The 25292-nt window shown below is 36.5% G+C and overlaps 1 protein-coding gene across 3 annotated transcripts; it reads right to left on the bottom strand.

The window, feature by feature from the left end:
* Positions 1-878: 878 nt before the first annotated feature.
* Positions 879-24932, bottom strand: LOC103023107 (probable global transcription activator SNF2L2). 3 transcript variants are annotated; one of them, XM_007256971.4, is made up of 6 exons: positions 24240-24928; positions 13619-13857; positions 9751-9856; positions 9280-9381; positions 8133-8265; positions 879-2791 (listed from the first exon to the last, which is right to left on the bottom strand). In XM_007256971.4, the coding sequence occupies exons 1-6, from the start codon at positions 24321-24323 to the stop codon at positions 2640-2642; spliced, it is 816 nt and encodes a 271-aa protein (XP_007257033.3). In that variant the 5' UTR covers positions 24324-24928; the 3' UTR covers positions 879-2639. The 3 variants fall into 3 exon arrangements, with proteins under 3 accessions (XP_007257033.3, XP_049328742.1, XP_022523390.2); XM_049472785.1 differs by lacking the exon at positions 24240-24928 and adding an exon at positions 17617-17840; XM_022667669.2 differs by lacking the exon at positions 9280-9381 and having other exon boundaries at positions 24240-24932.
* Between the last annotated feature and the right edge of the window lie 360 nt (positions 24933-25292).

Raw genomic sequence — 25292 nt, 5'->3', positions numbered from 1 at the left:
GTGGAACTAGTCTGATTGTGTGACTTTAGTCGCAGCATTTAAGGAGGAACTATTATCTTTGTATGAATATAGTGACCGCTTTTAAGGTGGAACTAGATTGATTGTGTAAAATAGCAGCAGCATTTAAGGTGGAACAGAATTTAATTAGCTCCTGGAAGTATCTACTTAACTTCTTAAGGTGGAATGGAATAATAAGGAAATGTCAAGAGTATAATTGGTGTATCTGTTTGAACTTGACAGTATAAAATTATCTGTGTTTGCTTCAGTAAGCTTTTCAGTTTTCTCCGTCAGAGTTTAGTTTATGTATGTTTACTGTGGTGCTGTGAAGCTCTTAAGGTGGTATAGCTCTTGTATATGCTGTTCCATCAGTTTACTCTCACTTTAGTCTTTAGTATTTTTTCCACGATTCATGTCCTAAAGGAGGGTTTCACTTGATATTCAGATTGATGTGCGACACTACATTTAGAGTCCTGAACATGTTGAATATCTACAGAACATCTTAATTTATTTCTCTCCAGCTGTAAATGTGAATAAATGAGAACAAAATTACCTAGTGCTGAAAAAAGGTGATTCCTAAAGCAGCTCAGACGCACACATGGCATGGAGATGGGCAGGCCTATAGACTGAAAGTCAGGGGAAATGATTTTAAAAAGGAAATGAATAAGCGATGGGATAAATAGAGTGATTTGCTCAATCAAGCACTGGCTCCTCAAGGGCCTCTCAACATAATGAGCAAATAAACGTATCTGAGGGAGAAGTAATTGGTTTGGCAACAGAGGCTGAAGTCTGGTAATCATCTGCTATCTGCAACACAGAGCAAAAAGAAAGCCCACCGTTACGCAAGAAATGAACCATTGTGAGAGCTCAGAGATATTTATAAAAATGTTTATTATCAATTAAGATGATTTGAATCAAACTTCTTTGCACTTTCATGTCATATAAACCTTAAAAACTTTATTTCAAAATCTATCTATAAAGCCATTGTCCCTCATATACCTCAAACTTCAAACCTCAACACTCTGGTCGACAGTGTAATCATTTGGAGCCTCTCTTTGAGGGCAGTTTCCATCCAGTAAAATGCACTGTGCTCCAATACAAGACAGAGCTCATTATTCATAGAGTCGAGACATTGAATGATTAAATATGAGGTGCTGTTTGATTCAGTTTACAGTTTCATTCTCAAAGATGGACGCAGTCTGTGAGAAGAGGACAGAAATTCACGAAGGGGGACACGGCCAACTTCTTACAGACACTAAAAAAGAAACAACAGAAAGAGCAACATCTGATATAAATGAGATGCAAAGTCTCGCAAATATTAATCACACCACTGAGGGGTGAATGCATCTGATTAAATTTTCACATTGTAAAACTCAGTTATCTAACTCGCTTTAATAGTCTAAAGCAGAGATTCTCAATCCTGGTCCTAACGCCATCCTGTCCTACGTATTGTCAAGAATTTCCCTCTTTTATCACACACCTGCTCGGCTGAAAGGGCTTGTTAACGAGTAGATTAGTTGAATCAGGTGTGCTGGGAGCAGGAAAAGCCCTAAATTTGCTAAGCAGGAAGGTGCCAGAACCAGGAATGAAAAGCACTGGTCTAAAGAAAGCAATTATCTGGGGTTGTCCCATCTTCATATGTCTTTGTGTTTATTACTGCGGGTTACATTAATCAAATAACAGGCAGCTCAGATAAATTGAGGCCTTTTTAAGTACTGAAAGTTGAGATTTTTGATTATCTAATGGGCTGCATATTTGCTCTTATAGAATATAGCCGGTATTTAGCCAAGTAAACACCATCCGAAAAACAAACAAAAAAAAAACACTATGATGAACCATCATCCATCTAAGATCCAATATGTTTTCAGACATCTTTGCTTGTATGCTTGTTTGCTCTGTTTCTTATCATTCTTATCTTATCTCATCAACCACAACATATCGTCGCTGGCACGCAAAATTCTTGTATCTCCATTTTTTGCTGGTATTTTACTTTTTGACATATTTGTAGTTCGGCAGTTGTTCTTTGTATTGTGGCAATATTATTGTAGTTTTATGGAACTAGTATAATTAAATATATTAGAATAATAACACAATGTCACCGTTTTAAAAAGCACCTAATATTTATTTACTATGAACAATAAAATATAAATATTTAGCTATCAATAAATAAATAAATAAATGGATAAATAAAACATAAATAAATGTCAACATAATCATTTATGTGAATAGGATCTTCTTGCTTACACAAAATGACTGGTCAATTGTGAGGTCAGCAAAAATAATTGAGGTCCTATCCATCCTCTATGATAGGCCTTTGGACATACACATTTTTTGCATGACACTGACGATATGTAACAATTTCTGTAACTTTACATTTTTGGCAAATGTTCATTACTGCAATTGCGTAAAAAGGAGATCTGTTGTTTCTTGATTATAAAGTAATATTATTAATCATATCTGAATGTATTCTTGTAATAAGCATCCACTGTAAAGTCTGGAACCAATTCTGGATCTCTGAGTTCACTGAACCAAGTCACGAAAAGAGTTAAGTGATGGATGAGCTATTCATTTTCCAATGATAGCGAGATGATTGGGTGGCGTGAGGCTCAGGCGCAGAAGTCGGGATCTCTCCATGCAGAAGATCAGCCGTCCTCCAGGCCTGTGTTGTCCTCTTGGTCTTCAGCGCTGTCCTCATCGCTGTACAGATCCTTCACTTTAGCGCTGGAGTTAGCCGGAGCAGTCTTACTTCTCTCTCTGCTCTTCTCAAACTTTGTTTTTGCTGTTTCTGATTTTACTAAAAGAAAATGACAAACAAAAATCAATTTTACAGAGAAAATTCTCTATTCATGTACTAAGTGTACAATGTCTTACAATGTAAACTGCCAAAATATGATACAGTAGACTGTGAAGATTTAATAACAAATGTTTTTTTTTTGTATTAAAGCCTTGATTAAAGCGTTAAAAAATATTAATATTAAAGAATATTAGAAGAGTTCCTGTATTGGAATATTTTGATACTTTAGTCAGAAATCTTTCAAATATGCTGTCTTTGCATTTTTACTGCTTAACATAGCTATCTTACCAAGACTGTGCTGAAAAAAATAATAATAATAATAATACTGCTCATCTGGAAGATTATGGTGCCTCAGCATTAATGCTTGTCCTGCAAGGCTTCCTACTCTTCGCACTGCACTCACAGGGATAATGTGGATTTACCTGCTTAGAAAGCTAATTAGCTGCTGCTACCTGATATATGTCCTTCTTGTTACTCCTATGCTGTTATGCTTGTTTCTTTTTTCTGTCACCTGTTTATTTTTTACAGCACAGCTATGCAAAAAAACTCTACAGTTGTGGTCAAAAGTTTACATACACTTGTAAAAAAACATAATGTTATGGCTGTCTTGAGTTTTCAATAAGTTCTACAACTCTTATTTTTCTGTGATAGAGTGATCGGAACACATACATGTTTGTCACAAAAAACAGTCATAAAATTTGGTTCTTTCATAAATTTATTATGGGTCTGCTGAAAATGTCACCAAATCTGCTGGGTCAAAAATATACATACAGCAACAAAATTTGTCAATTTTGGTGATGTAGCGAGTTGTGTCAATCAAATTAGCTTCATGTCATGGCCTCTTCACTTCTTGTAAGTGATTCTGATTGACTACAGCTGTTGACTTCTCATGAGCCCATTTAAATAGGGCTCATTTGACCCAGTGATTAGACTCAGCTACAAAAGCTACAATGGGAAAGTCAAAGGAACTCAGTGTGGATCTGAAAAAGCGAATTATTGACTTGAACAAGTCAGGGAAGTCACTTGGAGCCATTTCAAAGCAGCTACAGGTCCCAAGAGCAACTGTGCAGACAATTATACGCAAGTATAAAGTGCATGGAACAGTTGTGTCACTGCCACGATCAGGAAGAAAACGCAAGCTATCACATGCTGCCGAGAGGAGATTGGTCAGGATGGTCAAGAGTCAACCAAGAATCACCAAGAAGCAGGTCTGCAAGGATTTGGAAGCTGATGGAACACAGGTGTCAGTCTCCACAGTCAAGCGTGTTTTACATCGCCATGGACTGAGAGGCTGCCGTGCAAGAAAGAAGCCCTTGCTCCAGAAAAGGCACCTTAAGACTCGGCTGAAGTTTGCTGCTGATCACATGGACAAAGATAAAACCTTCTGGAGGAAAGTTCTCTGGTCAGACGAAACAAAAATTGAGCTGTTTGGCCACAACACCCAGCAATATGTTTGGAGGAGAAAAGGTGAGGCCTTTAATCCCAGGAACACCATGCCTACTGTCAAGCATGGTGGTGGTAGTATTATGCTCTGGGGATGTTTTGCTGCCAGTGGAACTGGTTCTTTGCAGAAAGTAAATTGGATAATGAAGAAGGAGGATTACCTCCAAATTCTGCAGGAAAACTTAAAACCATCAGCCCGAAGGTTGGGTCTTGGGCGCAGTTGGGTGTTCCAACAAGACAATGACCCAAAACACACATCAAAAGTGGTAAAGGAATGGCTAAACCAGGCTAGAATTAAGGTTTTAGAATGGCCTTCCCAAAGTCCTGACTTAAACCCCATTGAGAACATGTGGACAGTGCTAAAGAAACGGGTTCATGCAAGAAAACCATCACATCTGTCAAGAAGAGTGGTCAAACATTCGACCTGAAGCTTGCCAGGAGCTTGTGGATGGCTACCAAAAGCGCCTAGTTGCCGTGAAAATGGCCAAGGGACATGTAACCAAATACTAATGTTGCTGTATGTATATTTTTGACCCAGCAGATTTGGTGACATTTTCAGCAGACCCATAATAAATTTATGAAAGAACCAAATTTTATGACTGTTTTTTGTGACAAACATGTATGTGTTCCGATCACTCTATCACAGAAAAATAAGAGTTGTAGAACTTATTGAAAACTCAAGACAGCCATAACATTATGTTTTTTTACAAGTGTATGTAAACTTTTGACCACAACTGTATATCTCTGAATAGCACCTATATACAGGAGAAGGATTTTTAGTAAAAAGTAAAAGTAAAAAAAAAACTAATTTTGGAGAATTTCTAATCATATTACAAAGCTAGCAAGATGATTGTGTGTTGTAAGGCTCAGACACATAATCTGTGATCTCTCGATGCAAAAGATCAGGCTTGTATTGTCCTCCTGGTCTGCATATATATTGGTACATTCATCATGAAATGTTTACAAAATGTAAAGAGCTTACAGATTATGAACTACAGCTGTGTCCCAATTATGTACTACACACTAATATTATAAACTATGCTGTATATACTAATAGTGCAGGTTACTGGTGCAGGTTCAGCAGGTTAGTATTAAAAATATATATACTAACACACTTTATACTAACAGGATTTGATTAAGCATTGCTATGCCAATGTATTTCACTGCAAGGTGTCCTTTTAACTCCATTTTTTTGGTGAGTAGTTCCTCCCTTTGCGTTCTGCATGAATTGTGAAAAAATAGGATTTGGAGATTTTCTGTCAAACAAATAAAGCTGAACTGCTTGCATTTTTGTGCCAAGTGCGGATAAGGTCATCCAAAAGCAATGTGTAAGACTGGAGGAGGGGAACATGCCAAGACGCATGAAAGCCGTGATTAAAATCAGGGTTATTCCAGCATTATTCCAATATTGATTTCTGATCTCTTAAAACATTAGTATTGTTGTTCCTAAACTGATATAAACTTGTTTTCTTTGCATTATTTGAGATCTGAAAACACTGCATCTTTTTTGTTATTTTTACAATTTATTATTTTGTGCAAATAAATGCTTGAAATTGCCAATATTTTTATGTTGGTGATTATATGTCAGTATTTTATAAAACGAAACAACAAATGTTAATTTTACTCAAACATAAATATAAATAGTAAAATCAGAGAAACTTATTATCTTTAAGTGCTTCCTTAATTTTTTCTGGAGCTATATATTGCCAAGTGTTCACTAAATGTAGTTTCAAAATTTGTTTATTTAGTTTTTTTGTCAGCACCAGGGCTCTTTAATGTGTCCTCAGATACTGGCAGATGTTTTGAAGACCCCAAAGTATGGACACTGTGGGGTCCATACCCCATCACCTGATTCAACTCCTTATCTAATTAGCATATTACTTATTCTTCAAAAGAAAAACTCAAACATGTGATTTACAGGACTGTGATGGGTCTGAGCAGAAAGAAAAAAAAGAGAAAAACATAGTTTGCCCTTCAATAATAACCATCGACTACATAAGGCAAGAAGGCAAGCAAACAATGACTGACAAAACTGTCTGAGATCACTGGAAATAAAGCAGCCAAGTGGACCGTTCCAGCAGAAAGGCCTGGAAAGTGTATATTCATGTGTGGAACATCAACACTCTTTGAGCAGAAGATGATCATATGGCCTATTGAAAAGGTGGGGAAGATGTTTGCTCTGAGCTGCACCTCTGCTGGAAAACTTCACTAAACAAGTTATACTGAAACAATGCAAATACTACAAAGGTATTAAGGAGTATATATGGTTTTATTTTCAGGAAGTCTAAGGCACTAAAACTAATTATATGTCGGGGTTTTTTTTGTTTGTTTTTTTTACATTAAACATACGCAGCAGCTAAACAGGGACCTGCAGATAGATCCTAGATCTTAACAGAGGCTGCCATATTTGCAGTTTGTGCAGCATTGACCCACCACAAAACACATCACAGTCCACATAAAAATTTATCAATTATTTAATATACAAACAAATGCACCTGATATTAGTGTATACTGCTTTAAGCATTTATCCATGGTGTACAGAATTCAATACAATAAGCCTGAAACGTTTCAGCTACTCTAGCTGTAATATAAACAACTAGATTGCTGATCCACGAGCTAGCTAGCTTTGTTGGTCATGTGACTGTACTATCCCAAACAAACCAATGAGATCTGCCTATCTGCCTATAATACCTGTCACATCTTAAAATGTGTTTGTTGAAACATCTTTATATACCATCTTTTTCCTAAAATAATTACCTATGTTGTTTTAAAAATATATATATATATATATTTTTTTTTTTTGCCTAAACCATCTTCTCATAACACCTGTGGTAAACTCTCCTCCACCCTCAGCTGATCAGATCATTTAATTCTACCCCCTAAGGATAGTGAGCTGTGTCAAGAATGTGACTTAAGCTTATTTATTATAACTTATTAAGTCTAAATAAAATTTGACTGAATATTTTTTATTAGCTGTCCAATACCAGGCTACCTTCAATCGGTAAATGATGAGATTTTTACTACATTATACAGTTTGCCTAGTATTAATAAAGGCTAAAGGCTATATATTGCATAGTTATTTAGTCTTATTATTAAGTTTTTTTCAAGTTTTATTAGACTGCCCTTTTAGTCTGTAAAATAGACTAAATAGCCCATAAAGCTAGCTACAAATGCTCTACAATTTATGGCTTTTAAAATGTTAAATTTTTAACTGTTTTCTGTCTTTTCAATCAATATTTAAAAAATGTTGAATTAGGATTAAGATTTCTGGTTGGTTCTACCGCTTAACTATATGATCATTTTAAATAACCATAACAACTGTCATACATTTTTGTGTTTCCATAAAAAATTGAGGAGATTATTATTGTAGGAAGGTGTCGATATATTGAAAGGATTTTACTTTGTAAAACAAAAAAAAAGGAATGGATAAGCAGTGCTTCTGTAGCCCACTGGGGGGTTGGAGCACACAAGTTACAATAACTGATGCTGATGAAGTTAAAGTTACAAATGATGCTGTTCTGTGCATTTCAGGAGTTATTTCATGATATTCCATTTTATGAAATAACGTACAATCCAACTCATAGCTATTCATTAGGAAAATGTGAACGCGTTATTCTTAATCATGGACTTCTAATCTGTGAACAGTCAACAGTCCATGTCAACAGTCCAGACTGGTAGGTGGTGGCATGTTGTGGCATATTTTCTTGGCACATTCTGATCCCTGATTATCAATCAGTCATCACTTAAATGTTACAGCTTATACGAGTATTGTTTCTGAACATGTTTTTTTTCCATTTATGGCCACAATTTAGTCATCTTCTATTTCTTGCTTTCAGCATGATAACGCACCATGTCTCAAAACATGTAACACATTCCAAAATGTAGAATTTTAACTTACTTTCTAGATTTAAGTGATCAGCACCATCTGCCTCACTGCCTCCAACTGCATCGTTGTCCTCTTGGTTGATTTCTACTATCCTTTGTCTCGCGCTCTCAAAAACTGACTTCAGGACGATGGAATCCTCAAAGATCTGAGACAGAAAATTTTGATTTAGATTTTACACTTTTCAGCTAGTAATCTCAATTTAACCATGAGGACTTTTATAAGAGTGTCATAAGAGTTACATTCCAGCAATACAGGCATTAGCATGCCACTGGGGCAGAGGCAAGAATTTAACAAGACACTTATCTGTTACTATTGAAACTATGGCTGTTGCTACACATATAGCTCTGGAAAAAAATAACTGCACAGTTAAAAATGATGAGTTTTTTGATTTTACCAAATTGAAAACCTCTGGAATATAATCAAGAGAAGGATGGATGATCACAAGCCATCCAACGAAGATGAACTGCTTGAATTTTTTGCACCAGGACTGGCATAAAGTTACCCAAAAGCAGTGTGTAAAACTGGTGGAGGAAAACATGCCAAGATGTATGAAAACTGATTAAAAACCAGAGTTACTCCAACAAATATTGATTTCTGAACTTCTGAACTTTTATGAATATGTTCTTGTTCGTTGCATTATTTGAGGTCTGAAAGCTCTCTTACTTTTATTATTTCAGCCATTTCTCATTTTCTGCAAATAAATGCTCTAAATTACAATATTTCTATTTGAAATTTGTGGGGCATGTTGTCCGTAGTATAAATAAAACAACAATGTTCATTTTACCTTAAACATATACCTATAAATTGCAAAATCAGAGAAACTGATTCAGAAAGTTAAGTGGTCTCTTAATTTTTTCCAGAGCTGTGCATAGTCCAGTGGTTTTAATACAGTAAATTGTAGGGGGAGGGGGGGGGGGGGGGGGGTCATAGACTTATTGACTCTGAAGTACATAAGTAAATGTGATTAATCATTTCTTTGTAGCTTTTGACACAGAAATATACCATCATTTTAGTGACAACTTCTCTAGTCAATTTTAATCAAAAGTCCTCGTAGTGTTACTCAATATTTAAGCACATGTTCAAACAATCAAACTCACAGTAAACTACACAAATGATACTCTACCCATATGCACAAATTAAAATAGAGACAGAGGCAGACCTGAGATCCCTCCAGGTTGTAAGTCTGTGCGTTATGGCACATCTGTATTATATCTTTCTCCAGGTCTGCGATGCACCTGTATTTGTGGTTACGTACTCTTTCCTACATAAATAAAATGCAGGTTAGAAATGTTCAAGTAAAAAATTATTACAGTTGTAAGCAAAAACTTGGACAAACCTCCCTATATTTTGCTGATTTTCTAAGTAACATGAGACTCTGCAGCATTCCTTTTTCCCTTTTTCTCTATTAATAATAGAGTAAAAGTGATCTATGTGGTGACAAAACAGCTAAAACTACAAGAACATACTCCAAAAAAAACGATCCCTCTTCTATTAATGAATGAATGCATGTGACAAAAAGGTAGATAAAGGGGTGAACAAGCTATAAAAATGAAGAAATGAGACACATCGTCGGACAAAAGAATGGACTCAGAGAGAATAAGAATATGTGGTTAGAAAGCTGTAGGTTTACCCTGATCCGCCGGAAGTCCACAGGCTTGCGGATAAGTTCGTAGTACTCTGGTACCTCTTTCCTAGAAGGCAGCTGCACAAATCCTTTACTGATCTGCCGACCCAACCTGCCAGACAGCGATGAATTAAAACACACACACAAAAATAAATAAAACACTTCTATTAATAATTCAGTATGTTTCCACAGCCATTATGATGGTGTATTTCGTAGGACCTACAGTAAATATACAGAACTTCCAGAACTAAAGACAAGAGGAAGAATCTTTATACATTTTAAATCATACAAAGATCTCAACAGCTTAAAACAGTAAAGTATTTGCCCTTTTCCTTTTTTATGTTTTAATGTTGCATTTTTATCACAGTAAATGGTTTCGGATTTTAAAGTAATACACTGACATGTCAAAAGTCATGGGATAGCAGTATGTGAGTTGATCAAGTGTTACCTCAGTGAACAGCTTGCCCATACACGTTTATGTTGTGAGGTGTTATCTTGTGAGTGAGACTGAACACTGGCTAGTGTGCTCATGGCAAGGTGACGAGAATTATCTAAGTTAAACTGAGACCTGATAGTGGGTGTCCAATTCCTTGATCCACAATGTGATATATACACTAGGAATATGTCTTAGACATGACAGTGGACACAGTGAATGGTAATGATAGTGAACAGTGGCATGTGTCTACATGTGAAATGAAAAGGGCAGAAATCAGGCAGAACTGGGAAAATAATTATAAAAATTATAAAAAATTCAAATGCAATGACTTGGTATGTCAGTATATAAAGAACTTCAATTAAAGGTAAAGCATTTAAAAATTCATAATTAACTAATTATAATAATAAAAATGGTACCACTTTAAAATAAGTTTTCTTTATAAAGGGTTTATAAATTGTTTATAAAGAAGTTTAATAATGGTTATAAATTAAGTTGTTAATATTTAAAAGATATTATTTAGCACATAGGAAGAATATATAGAAAGAACAACAGTGAAAATAACTTTGTTAACATATCTAATAAAATAATAGAAAGTAAATTTCGTCATTTAATATGTTATTATAGTTTAATGAATAAAGTTATTAGCAGAAATGTTAATGATGACTGATAGAAAATACAAAGTAAGATCTAAGGTTTAACAGTATAAAGGAATATGGAATAACTACTTGGTACATGACAGGCCACTGTTGCCCTTTCTATGTATGTGTTTTAAGTGCTTATTAATGGTTCATAGCCTAATTAATAGCCATTAATAAACTCCTTTGTAAACTACTGTATTTATAAACCCTTTATTAAGGGGCCCTATTTTTACCATAAAAATACTTGTAATAAATAATAATAAATGTAAAAATGATATTGATATACAGTAAAAGATACATGCCTCTGGTTTCAGATCTTAGTGAATCACCAATAAGAATATACTGTTTCCCCATTTTAAAACTCAAATATAAAAAAAAAACATTGAACTGATCATGTAATTGAGCTGATGGAACACAGTCAGGGTTGTATGTAGTCAACCTGAATTAAACCTTCTCTTGTCACAGTAAAGTTATTATAAGCACAGCAGGGTATGATAAAGAAAAAACTGCTGAAATAAATCCATCTTAAAGGGGACTACACTATTTTTAGATTTAAAACTATAACTGAACATCAGTGGGAGCCATTATCTACAAATGACAATCTTACGAACATCATGTTACTATAGGGTAAGCCTCCTAAAAATGCTTGACCTGACAGTCCCAATGTCCCTAGTTTCTCAAGGAGGACTCTAAAGTTACCAAGAGAACTTCCACGAAACTTCAGCTTATAATATAAGATCTGTGTTTGTGACTCTACCATAAGAAACTGACTTAGCAAAGTGGAATTCATGTTCTCCAGAAACATTTGGTGTAATCGTAACAGCAGTCTAACATATATGCTGAATGTTTAGCAACAGTATGAAGCTAATAAAAGGAAATCATATTCCCGAAGGCACGTATGGCTTAGAATGTCTTGAGTCATTTACTTTGACTTTTTTCCCACATTTTTGCTTTGGCAAAAAATTTGAAACTTTTCATTCAGTTTTTATTACACTTTTTTAAAATTCACAAACACTTGGTAGATTTAAAACCCTCACATATTTGAGTCTGGTTTAAAGTGTCGGCACATTTATAAAGCTTGGAAATTTGATTCAGCTGACAGTTTTTAATTAAAATTAATGACATGCCTCGGGCCTGGTTTGCTAATCAAGGTCAAAGATCTTGCCAAAAATACATTTAAGCATTTGGGTAGCTTAGGTTGCTCAAACCTATTTAAATATGTTCTAAAAGACAATCATTCATGAACCATGCAGTAACTACGGCTTGGTTTTTATTTCCTTTAAATATTATATTATATCATGTTTGATTAGATACAGAGGCTGTGTTTACTACTTCTTAAATAGCAGAAACCTTTTGAAACATCTGAATAGATATTATACAGATGCTGTGGCCTGGCAGTAGATGCCTTAATACCAGCTAATAAATCTCAATTAAAGAACTCTTCTGTGCAGAGAGGGATCACACTGATCTACAATGATTTGAAGAGCCGAAATGTAATATAGATTGAGTATAGAGTTTATTTTGCTGAAACATTGTGCAGCTCCCTATTCATTTTAAGGGGGCATACAGGTGATTTGCATGTCAGCTAACTTTTCTCATTGAACGTGTTTTGTGTGTTAATATTATAAATACAGTGTATTATTACACAAATAAGCATTTATTTGACAAATATGCAATCATTAAAGAAAATCAGGAAGGGGCATATACTTTTACATTGCATTGTATATAATTTTTTGACTAGAAACATAACTTCCAATTAAAGAATATACTGTATTACAAATATATGTATATACAAAAATCACTCTCACATAAAGGGATCTCACCATTCATTTCAGAATAAGCCGTTTAAGGGCTCTGTCACTTTTATGCAAATAAGCTGTTGCTCGCCACACCACGTTTATACTGAACGCTTATCATATGTTAGTGTTAGCTTGTGCTAAATGGCAAATTAAATGCAAGCTAGTTCAAGCTTAACTGCTTTAGACGCACAAAACTCATTATATGTCTAGTTTCCTTTTCTGTTTCTGACCTGTGCTGTTTGAGCACATGGTCTGTGTTATTGTCCGCCTTAGCCCCTCCCTGTCATCTGTAATCCCTCCTGTCTCATTTGTAACCCCGCCTCCATGTTAATTCCACAGGTGTCCCTTGTGTGTGCCTGTGTATAAATACCCCATGTGCTCCTTTGTTCTTTGTCGTGCTTTTTGTTTGACCTCGTCCTGTTACTCTGTCTGGATCTATTTATCTGCGTTTTGTTTAGCCTCAGACCTGCTGTGTTTTTTGTCTTTAATGTTCCAGGTTTTCTTTATGTAGTTTGTTTCGTTGTTTGTTATTTTTGCTTGTTTGTTTCAGTCTTTTAGTTTATCCTCTGTTTTATTGTGTTTTGTTTTTGTTACCTTTTCCTTATATTGCTCCCTAGTGTTTTGTTCTTTGTTAGTTTAATAATGGAAAATAAAGAATACTTTTGCATCCTGCCTCCTCATCTTTGTTACAATCTCCCTCATTTGACTTTGGCTTGCTAATCACTGTTGTGTTCCGAAATAGTGGATTTTCAACTGATCTAGTGGGTGTGGCTCTAGTGGGGGTTGATGGGTGAGGGGTGGTACCATGGTACAATTTTTTTGGTGCTTGGAGTGTTTATATGAGCAAAAACACACAAAAAGTGAGTTTTGCATAATATGCCCCCCCCCCTTAAAATAGCTGAATGCATTCATTAGAAAGGTTGCTAACAAATATCTGCACATATAGTGTAGCTCTAAAAGTCAGTTCTGTAATTCTGTGCAGTGTGTTTTGCGATGCTTACGTGTCTTTGTAGTTCATGACCATGTCGACAAGCGTGTTCATTTGCTTGGTGAGTTTTGGGGGGTTGGGTGGGAGTTTCTCAGCCGGAGGTCGGCCCCGCCTCTTTTTCACCTTCTCCACGACCTCCTGCCCGGTCTCAGAGCCCTGGTTGCCCTGCTGGCCCTGGTGATCACTTTTCCGTTTCTTCAAAGTGCTTTCTTCCTCCATATCCTCAGAGACTCCGTTTTGGGCGGCCTGAGACTGCAGAGAAAATAATCCAAAGGAATAATGAAGAACGATTTAGGAATAATTGGGATTAACAGGGATTTGAATTTATTTGTGAATAAGGTTGAGCTTTGTGATCTTTTTTTTTTTTGAAAAGCTGTTAATGTGAATAATTTGGGATTACTCATAAAGAATCTACATTTTGCACACCTGTGCCCGAGGAAGCAGTGCACCAGAAATGAACCATCATTATGTTGAAATGGATTTCTCAGAACCACTCTGAATCATTCAGAGAGTGAATCCTTGAATCAGGGTCAGTTACTGAGCACACAGTCAAGGAACAGGGCTTCTATTCTTATAATTCACTAGATATACTGATAGGTATTGGGGGGGGAATGATAATGATAATGATGGTATCACAGTACTGTGATTCTGCAATACTCAATACATCACGTGACAATTCTGTAAGATATTTCACAGCATCTGTGTTACTAAAGAGGATAAAACACTCCTAAATAAGCAAATATGGGGATTTTTTTACTTATTGGGGTCAGTTTCACTATTTCTATTTTGACGACCAATATTCTCTACCGTAGGTTTAGCATATTTATTTAATTACCACCACCACGTAAAATAATGAAGCAGTAATTTCAGTAAGTCAAATTGGGGGCGAGTCTAAATGAGTTTAAAAAGTCTATGTGTCAATTAAATTATCAATATTTGACGCACATATAGTTGAAAAGTTGCAACATTTACACTGTAATGATGTTCTTTCATATGGTCATTACATCCCAGGACTTCTAACATTGTTACTGTATGAGCTGCTGTTACATTTGTTTTAAAGTATACATACTGACTCTAAAATCATGTCTTTTTCATTATATTGCTGTTTTTTTACACGGTAATATTGCAGTGCCTGTGGTATGCTATACTTGATAAGTCTCTCTTGCAAAAACAGATTAGATATCACAGTGAGTCTAATTAAATGAGATGATTAACCGTTTCATAAAAAGAACGTAGGCTATTATATTTCAAATGGAGATATCAATGAAAATAATGTGCTCGGGACTCACATATTCAGTCAACTTGATTTCAGTAATCAGTTGATTATCAGTCTGCTTTGGCACAGGGCCAATTAACAAATATTCAATGAAGCATGTCTCAGAGGGTTCTAATATATTTGCATTCAAAAATAACCATAATAATGTTTTTTAAGAGAGCCCAGCAGTATTCTGCTGTTCCATAAGCCAGCTCAAGAACAGTTGGTCATCCAGGAAAAAATTAAGTGATTTTGTCTCTTTTTGTAAAGTATGCTATCTATGCACTTTAAAACACACTAAATGTAAAAAATCTTTTAAAGGGATAAAGTCTGGCATTCTCTCACATCTAAAGATAATTTGTAATTTCTCTCCAAAGGTTGGAAAACCTGAGCTACAAACAGGTAAATTTCTTTTGAGAACATTTCCCAATATGCTCCTGATAAACATTTACAAAAAAATGGGAAATCCTATGGGACATTACTGTTTGGCTTAAAAAAAATAGTTTGGTTTAAGACCGACATTACATAGCAAATACATTTTGGTGTGAAGCTGTGTATTAACCTTGTATTTACCTGTATTACCCTGCATTTGCCTGAATTAGCATGTGTTTGCCTGTATTACTCTGTGTTTGCCTGTATAAACCTTGTGTTTGCCTGTATTACCGTGTGTGTTTGCCTATATTTGACTGTGTTTGCCTGTATTACTCTGTGTTTGCCTGTATAAACCTTGTGTTTGCCTGTATTACCGTGTGTGTTTGCCTATATTAGACTGTGTTTGCCTGTATTACTCTGTGTTTGCCTGTATAAACCTTGTGTTTGCCTGTATTACTGTGTGTGTGTGCCTATATTTGAGTGTGTTTGCCTGTATTACTCTGTGTTTGCCTGTATTAACCTTGTGTTTGCCTGTATTACCGTGTGTGTTTGCCTATATTAGACTGTGTTTGCCTGTATTACTCGGTGTTTGCCTGTATAAACCTTGTGTTTGCCTGTATTACCGTGTGTGTTTGCCTATATTAGACTGTGTTTGCCTGTATTACTCTGTGTTTGCCTGTATTACCGTGTGTGTTTGCCTATATTAGACTGTGTTTGCCTGTATTACTCTGTGTTTGCCTGTATAAACCTTGTGTTTGCCTGTATTACTGTGTGTGTGTGCCTATATTTGAGTGTGTTTGCCTGTATTAACCTTGTGTTTGCCTATATTAGACTGTGTTTGCTTGTATTACTCTGTGTTTGCCTGTATTAACCTTGTGTTTGCCTATATTACTCTGTGTTTGTCTGAATTACACTGTGTTTGCCTCTATTAGACTGTGTTTGCCTGAATTATCTTGTTTGCCTGTATTAACCTTTTTTGCCTGTATTACTCTGTGTTTGCCTGTATTACCCTATTTGGCTGTATTTGACTGTATTACTCTATGTTTCCCTGTGCTACCCTGTGTTTGCTTGTATTAATCTTTTGTTTGCCTGTATTACTCTGTGTTTGTCTGTACAGTGAGTAGATTAATATAAACATGACATGTTAAGTTACATTTCTGATTGTTTCACAACAATTTTTAAGATTATTTATACTAACTTCTTAGGAGCTATGTGTGATAGGATAATGTTTTCTTAATTAATAAATGGATTACATCTCATAGATTCTTCACTGCTGTTCTCAGACCTTCCATACTGGTTGGACTTTTCTTCTCCACTTATTCCCCAACTCCAGCCAACCCAAGTCCAACAAGTTCTCAATGCTAATTTAATCTGTTAGTTGTGTTTGCCAGTGTCACTGTAACATCCTCGCTGCTCAACCCTTTCCAATACTTGATAAGTGATTTAAATACTTGTACATTCTAGTTGGCAAATCATGTCAATGGTTTGTGTTTATCCGCCAAAAAGCAGGATGGATCTCTTTAAGTGCATCTAAAAATGCTGCAAATTAAGCTGTACATAAAGGGAATGGCCTTATTTTGCTTAAACTAGCATCATTTCGTTATTAGTTTTTAAATTATCTACATAAATAAATGGCTTGTTATCAACTTATTAACATTTTATATTTGCTAACTTTTAGCAATAATTGTTAATGGAACAAAATGGTAATTTGAGCAGAGAAGAACAAAACTTTCATAAAGGGCAATTTCACATGTCTACAAATCACTTTTTGAGATTTAGACGTCATTCACAGTGGTTTTCCAATTATGGTGGGGTGTAAGAAAATATTGATAATGTGGCAAAACTGTATACATTTTCAAAAACAAAGTATTTATTTTTAATTACCGTATTTTTTTGCACTATAAGGCGCACATAAATCCTGTCATTTTCCCAAAAATATAATCCAGTCTTATCTTATGCATGAATTTTATCAGTCAGGTATTAAGGAGCAGTAAAGCCACTCTGCTGAAGTGCAGCATTATACAGGAGTTTCAGTGTAGTTTATTAATAGGTGAGTATTATCGGACTGTAGCCTGCTGCTAACCCTGGCTAGTGCTGCTGAAGCAGCATTAACATTACCTGCTAACCGGGCTATGCGCTAGTTAGCTCTTTCGCCCTTCAGAGGCAAGTATATCAGACTGTAGTCTGCGTGTTGACAGTGTAAAAACAAGCTATGTGGGACGAACCACTTTTTAATATCACCCTGGCTTACCAAAACACTCAGTGTTCCTCAGTGTAGCGCTGTCAGGCTAGCAGGTAGCTGCTAATGCTAAAGCTCCAGCCTTAGTTCTGGAGAAATTCGGCAATCTAAGCTTACTTTAAATACACGGAAACGCTTTACTCACCCAAATAAACAGTTTTCAGGAGAACAATCTGTGTAGATTAACATCCAGTGCTCGTTTGACTTTAAAAGAAAGTATTTTTTATCACAGTTTTGTTTACTTAGCTTAGCTTTACTTAACTTAGTAAACTGTACTTCTCCACCACCACTACCACCCAGCGCCAAGACCTGCTGAATTAGAAGTTCCTTATAGTGTCTTTTATGTCTAAATGTGCCTAATCCGGTGCGCCTTATGTATAAAAAATAGACCAGAAAATAGATGTTCATTGATAATGTGCCTCATAATCTGGTGTGCTTTATAGTGTGAAAAATACGGTATTGGGTTATACGTAAAGATACTACATAGCACTATTATACATCAGATGCCAATGTTATAATTGGATAAAAAGCAATCTTTTCTTCGCTCAGATTTTATAAATATGATATATTTGTTTTTACACTATGACACTGTTTCCTACAATTTTAATAAAGCAATTTCAATATATTGCAATATACTTAATTGTAACCCCTGTATTGTTATAGGTATCATATCACCAAGCTCCTGACAAAACACATGGTAATAAGAAAGTCAGGGGCCATGATCTGTACGACACATTGTTGCTGTCGCAAAAACCTTATATTTTAATTTTCTATAAATCTAGAAGTTGTTTTTAGTTCTTCTTTTGTAAGTAAAAGTAAAGTAAAAATAAGTAAAAATTTTGGACCATTTCTAATAATTCCTTCATTGTTAGATTTCATGCAGTTTTCACTTTTAAACTTGAATGCAATTCAAACATGAATGAAATGATGTATACTTGAGTCAGATCACTTTCACTATTTAGCATAATGAGAATACGATCTTTAAAAATGTGTTTAATGACCAATCAAGGCATTGCAGTTATGCTTCAAAGAACATAAACAGTAAATCCACAACACAGTGCTTGGGAATAAACCTTCACTTTCCATTTCAGCACATTTCACTTCACAGACATACAGAGCAGCGAGAATAGATCAATGAGGATGAAAGCCTCAGCTTGGCTTAACATGCTTCACTAAGCAAGCAGCTTTAAAAGGCCCCCAAACCCCTGTAGTATGAGTGACTACTTTCACTTTCAGTTAATATTTGATAGAATGTGGTTCCTGATGTCCCGCGAGCTTTAGATGATCTCTCATAGTAGAGCATAAAGCAATACTCCAGCATCAGCAGCTTCAGCATGTTTCCCTGTACTTAGAAACTGACTTAAAACACTCATATAACAGAAGTTGTAGAGAGAATTATTTTTGTTATTTTCTCATATCCATGCAAACTTACAGTGTAGACTCAAGGAATACAGTTTTGCGTAAGTATAGGCAATATTTAATCACTGACCACATATTATATGCTACAAATACAGCGGGTGGAGATCAGGGATAAAATGCAGGGGTATTCTTTTAGGATTTTGCCTGTAAGGGAGAGTGAGGCATATTAACACTGTTTAACCCTTTTGTGGTGTTCGGGTCCCGTTTTCATTTTTCATCAAATGGTACTAAAAAAAATGTTTTTCTAACTCAAACTCATTGGCATTGGCTCATTTTTTGTGAAAAACATATATCAAAACACATTTTCGATAAACACACACTGTACACCCCCCCCACCCTCCTACACATTTATATTACATACAGTATGTTTGGCCAAGGGCTAATAAACATTGCTTCATTTGTAAATTTGAAACTAAAGAAATTTTCTACTCATATTTACATTTTATTAAAAAACTAATAAAAAAAGAGTAGCACTTTTTGAAAGAAATGTAACATAAGAAAGGTAAAGGGCAAATATCAACCATGGAAGCTGTTTATATTGCTTGCAATTTAGGTGAAGCAAGCATGTGTAAAGCATTTTAATGTAAAATTGCTTAATTTTGCTGAATTAAAAACAAGTAACAAAAATATGAACACCACACAAGGGTTAAAATGTCAGGGCTTTATCAGCTTGTCATTTGCGACCTTTTGACATCACTCAGTCAGATCCTGAGTTAAAAAAAGGAACAGATTTATTGTTTGCTCAGTTCTCAGTATAGGGCACACAATTTATAATTATACTAATTTAATAGTATCTTTTTTTGTAGCTCAGTGTTGCAAGCCATGCCATGAGAGGCAACACATGTGACCATGGGATGTCCTGCACATATTGCTATGCTGTTATTATCCTTCCTATCACTACTAGGGGTGAAAAATTACTGATATATGTGATGGCTTCCCAGATCATCACATCAACAGGACAGTGTTTCACTCCATAGCAACTCCATTACCATAAAGCCTCCATACTCTAACCTAACCTGATCCCAAACAGAACCTGGATTTATCACTAAGGGCAATACAATTCTATACTCTAGGAGTTCAGGTTTCTCATTCGTAACACAACTACAAATGAAGGCGACAGTAGTTGGCAATTGCAACTCAAATTCTGTCTACGGGGCAAAATGTCTTTGAGTTAATTAGGTATTTCCAACAGTCAGTAATCTTTCACCAATAAGTACACTACCCAAAATTAGCCTTAGAGCCTTTTTAAAGGGCAGTGGGGGAAGCACGTTTACATTGTATTGTATTGACTTTGAGCCAGGCTTGATAGTGGGTATTTAACATTCCTTGATTCACATATGTGGAAAATATTTATTTACCACTTAGGGTAGACAGCAGTACAGTGGGGGGTAATGATCATGCCTGACAGCATCTGGCTAGAATTGTCCTTGCAAACAGACAAGCGATTCTGGCTGAAATCAAATTCATATTCAATGCAGGAGATCCCACTGGCATATGCCACAGGATAGTGCAGGGTTCTTTAGCTTGCATGGGACACAATATTGTTTCTGTCCAATGACTTTTGGCATATCAGTGAGTATATCTCATATACATGGCATATATGTTTTACATTCTGAAGTAGAATGTGAGATAAAGAGAGGGGAACATTTTCAAAATAGAAAAATGTAGGAAACCAAACATTCCACATGTTCTACTTTAAAACACAAAATGTAAATAGCATTCACATTATAATGCATGATAAATTACATTGTTTTGAAGAATTTATTCAAATGTATATTACATTAAAAACTGTATGCCCTCTAAAACATAGCTAATATACTTAATTTCCTTCGGGATAAATAAAGTATCTATCTATCTATCTATCTATCTATCTATCTATCTATCTATCTATCTATCTATCTATCTATCTATCTATCTATCTATCTATCTATCTATCATCTATCTATCTATCTATCTATCTATCTATCTATCTATCTATCTATCTATCTATCTATCTATACACAAACACCCAAAATGTTTTCCTTAACATATTCCTATAAAAAATAGCATTCACATTATAATGCATGATAAATTACATTGTTTTGAAGAATTTATTCAAATGTATATTACATTAAAAACTGTATGCCCTCTAAAACATAGCTAATATACTTAATTTCCTTCGGGATAAATAAAGTATCTATCTATCTATCTATCTATCTATTAGGGGTGTCACGATTCTCTAAATCCTCGATTCGATTTCATTTTCGATTTGAGGGTCACGATTCGATTCGATTCTCGATTTTCTTGTTTTTTTTCTTGTTATTATTTTATGCCTCATAAAATTTAAATAATATATTTATTATTATTATTATTATTATTATACATATTATAAATATTATTATTATTATTTATTAAGATATATATGGTAATGCCATCTAGTGACTTTTTTTGGTAGCAACAGTGTGCACTATTAAAACAAGCAGTTTATCAGAGCTGTGTGTGGATGGCTGGTGAAACTGCTCATTACATGAAGCTGCAGTTCTTCATCCAACCACTAGCAGCAGCAGCACAAGCCCCGCTCTCTTCACTCAGTCACTACTTCAGTACAGCCCAGCCACGGGCTACAGAGCTCAGCCAGTCTGTTTTTACTGTTTCTGTAAACAAATAAAGGTTTTAACCCCACTAACCGGATAATACAGCTCACTACAGTTCATCTTTCAGCCCAAGCAGCTAACAGCAGCAGGTTAGAACAGCCGACACGGAGTCACTGCTCGGATTACATTATAAACAGGTCAGTTAGCGCGCTGCTAACCTCAGGATGTTTATAACTACGGAGTTTAGTGGACACACCACGGCCGCCAGGTAAGTCTTTTAAAGGCTACTGAAGACTATTAAAGGCTATTAGAGTGTAACCCCTGGCTCCCAGGGGTTACAAGAGGTTATTGAAAGCATTATTGGGGGGCAGAAATCAGTACAGGCTGGTTAGATAAGTGATGTGGGTATTGTCTTATAAATATTTACACATAACTTATATCTCTCCTGAAAAGCTTTTATTTTAGTCAGAAACACGCTTGTGTTTACTTTATCTGAGAGAAAGATGTTTTTTTAATTCAATGGAAAGCAACAGGTGTAGTCAATTATAAGTTTAAGATTTTTAATCCACCTCACTGTGATCTATAGTCAGTGTTGTCAAGTCACACTGACACGCATTTCAGCGAGTTCACACGCTCTCACCTGCGCGCACCCACCCCTCCGTTAGATACAGATACAAAACCTGCGCGCCCAACCCCCGCCCCCCCCTCCCCCCGCCCCCCCCTCCCCCGTTGGACAGATAAAAACAGTGATCACACTCCCGCCGACTGCGCTCATGCAGTGGCTATCTCTATTTAAATGAATAGGATGCGCTGTGTTGGTGCCGCGCCATTTGCGTAGCGCGCTGCGCTATTTGCGTAGCGCGCGCGGGAGGGATCGTCGATCCTCTTTTTGACTTCGATACTCGAGATCGTGACCTCATTTCGATTCGATTTCGATAAAATATCGAGATCGTGACACCCCTACTATCTATCTATCTATCTATCTATCTATCTATCTATCTATCTATCTATCTATCTATCTATACACAAACACCCAAAATGTTTTCCTTAACATATTCCTATAACGTTATTAGCAGGAGGATGCTCCTGACCTAAGCTTCAACTCGGTAGCTTGAACTTACAGAGGTCAAAAATTACGCAATTCTGGGCTTCCCACTTCTGAGCCAAGATGAACGCTAGAGTAATTTTAAGATGATTGTCGGGCTGGGTTATGCTATAGCCTACACTGTAAAGCCTATATCTTAACATTTACATTCACAGCAGAGATCTTGGAGGTGATAATCTAAGAAATTGTGTTAGGTTTTACCTAGCTTTCTCCTACATTAAGGTAGGCAACATATATTAAAAATGTATTAAAAAAAAAAAATGATGCTGTGATGGTCAACCAGTGCCAGTCCCAATCAATACCCAGTTATCCTATCCCAACACTGCATCACAATCCTTACTGACTAACAAAATAAGACAGCCTTCAGACTGCCATATTTCCTGCATCTCCATGCTTTTTGGCTTCTGTTTGTACAGGAGAAGAATAAGGAGAGGAGACGGTGGCATACACGTGTGTGTGTATGTGTGTGTATCTGTGTGTGCCGGCACTGCCGAGACTGTTTTACACAAAGGCAATTAAAGTGCAGTGATATGCATGCCGCAGCCCTTCGTCTGGCAGAGAGAGAAAGAGAGAGAGAGAGAGAGAGAGAGAGAGAGAGAGAGAGAGAGGAAAGAAAATGTGAATTCTAAATAAGCCACTATGCAGGCAGTGCCAGCTATTGATGTCTGAATCACACACACTTGCGCATACACACACACACACACACACACACACACACACACACACACACACACACACACAGAGGAAAACAATGCAAATATTAAAGAGAGCAAGGCATGCACACACAGACACACACACACATACACACAGATACACACCCATGGAGCGCATTCATGCCCCGTCCTCCCTCTGGGGAGGCCTAATAATAATCAGAAGCATTATAATGGAATGCATGTTATAATGACATGCATATTATGCACACACACACACACATAGAGAGATAGAGACATACACACATGAACACAGAGATGCAGGCAGATGTACATGCATGCAACGAGACAGGAGCCAATGCCAAAATGGAGAAAAATAGAGGGAACATAAATCAATGCATTATTGCATTGCAGGAGCTTTATATACATATTTAAGCTATATTACTGGTTCTATTGCATGTTTGCATTAAATATATATTTGTAAGATAATGCAAATCAGCAGCAACAGAACCAGCACACCAGCACTGTATTTCTAACTGCATATGTGCATGATGTACGTGCGCGTGCATGTGCCTGCCTGCCTGCATGCCCGTACTGTGTGCTGTCCTTGTAACCTCTAGAAGCTGAAAAAAACAGAAGAGTAACAAACCACCCATTCGTCTGGGCAATGTTCCCCACTCATCAGACACAGCTCACACCTACACACACACTCTCTCTCTCCCTCTCTCTCTCTCTCTCTCCTTCTTTCTCTTTCTCACACATGCACACACTCTCTCTCTCCCTCTCTTTTTCTCACACACACTCACACTCCCTCTCCATTCGTTTGATCGGAGACTGGCATGGCATGATATCGCATCCATGCTCCCTTAGCAGGATGCAGGGAGAAGAGAGGGAGTGAGACAGGGGGAGCGAGAGGAAAGAAGCATGATAGAGAGAGAGCATGTGAGTAGAGGAGAAGAAGAAGAAGGGAAAGAAGAGAGGGAGAAGAGAGATGTAGGTTATGCCCTTCCCTCTGTTTTACCTGGCTGTGGTCTCCAGGCTGGCGCTTGTCTGGAGGCGAGAGAATTAGCAGCCCAGCATTGCAGCGCGCGCTCAGTCTCTTCATCAGCTGATCAACTCACAACGCGCTGGCGGAGAGGGGGAGAGAGAGAGACGGAGAGAGAGGGAGAGGGAGAGAGAGAAAGAGAGGGAGAGAGAGTCGTCCAGCTTTTCATACACAAATCAATCGACGTTGGGATGATGATAGAGAGAGGGAGAGAGAGAGTGAAGGGGAGAAAGGGAGAGAAGAGGGGAAAGAGATGAGATGGAGAGAGAGAAGTGTCTTTCTTTTAGACTGTCCCCTGTGGAAGGGCCCCATCCCTCTTTTAACCCCCCATCCTCTTTTTCCTTCACTTTTTCCTTTCTCTTATTAACTATCTATCTATCCATCTCCCTCTATTTTATCTCTGTCTGTCCATATATCTTTTTCTCTACCTCTCTATCTCCCTCTTTCTTTTTTTAGCCCACAGTCTATCCATCACTATTTTTCTGCTATCTATCTATCTATCTATCTATCTATCTATCTATCTATCTATCTATCTATCTATCTATCTATCTCTTTTTTTACCCTACTCTCTATCCATCAGTGTTTCTATCTATCTATCTATCTATCTATCTATCTATTTATCCCATTTTTTAATTAATCCCTCTTTTTGTACTTATTTTTCTGTTTTATGCTCGCTCTCTCTTATCCTTCTCTTTTCTTTCTCTCCCTCTCTCCTGCTCACTCTACTTTTCCTCTCTTTTTCTCTTTCTCCCTCTCTCTATCCCTTTTTTCAATTTCTCGCTGCCTACTCTTTCTCTTTTACCCCTTCACTCTCCACCTCTCTCTTCTTCTTATGTCTCTCAATCTCTCCCTTTTTCTCTTACCTCTCTCTTTTACCCCATCCATATATCTTTCTTTTTATTTTACCCCCCCTCTCTCTCTCTCGTTCACTCTCTCTCTCTCTCTCTCTCTCTCTCTCTCTCTCTCTCTCTCTCTCTCTCTCTCTCTCCGCTTGTTTTAATATCGATGTGTCGCAATCTTTTTTTTCAG

This window comes from Astyanax mexicanus, chromosome 1 (assembly GCF_023375975.1).
Source record: "Astyanax mexicanus isolate ESR-SI-001 chromosome 1, AstMex3_surface, whole genome shotgun sequence".
NCBI lineage: Eukaryota > Metazoa > Chordata > Actinopteri > Characiformes > Acestrorhamphidae > Astyanax > Astyanax mexicanus.
Note: the sequence above shows the minus strand (reverse complement) of the source record. Positions and strands in the feature narration are given on the sequence as shown.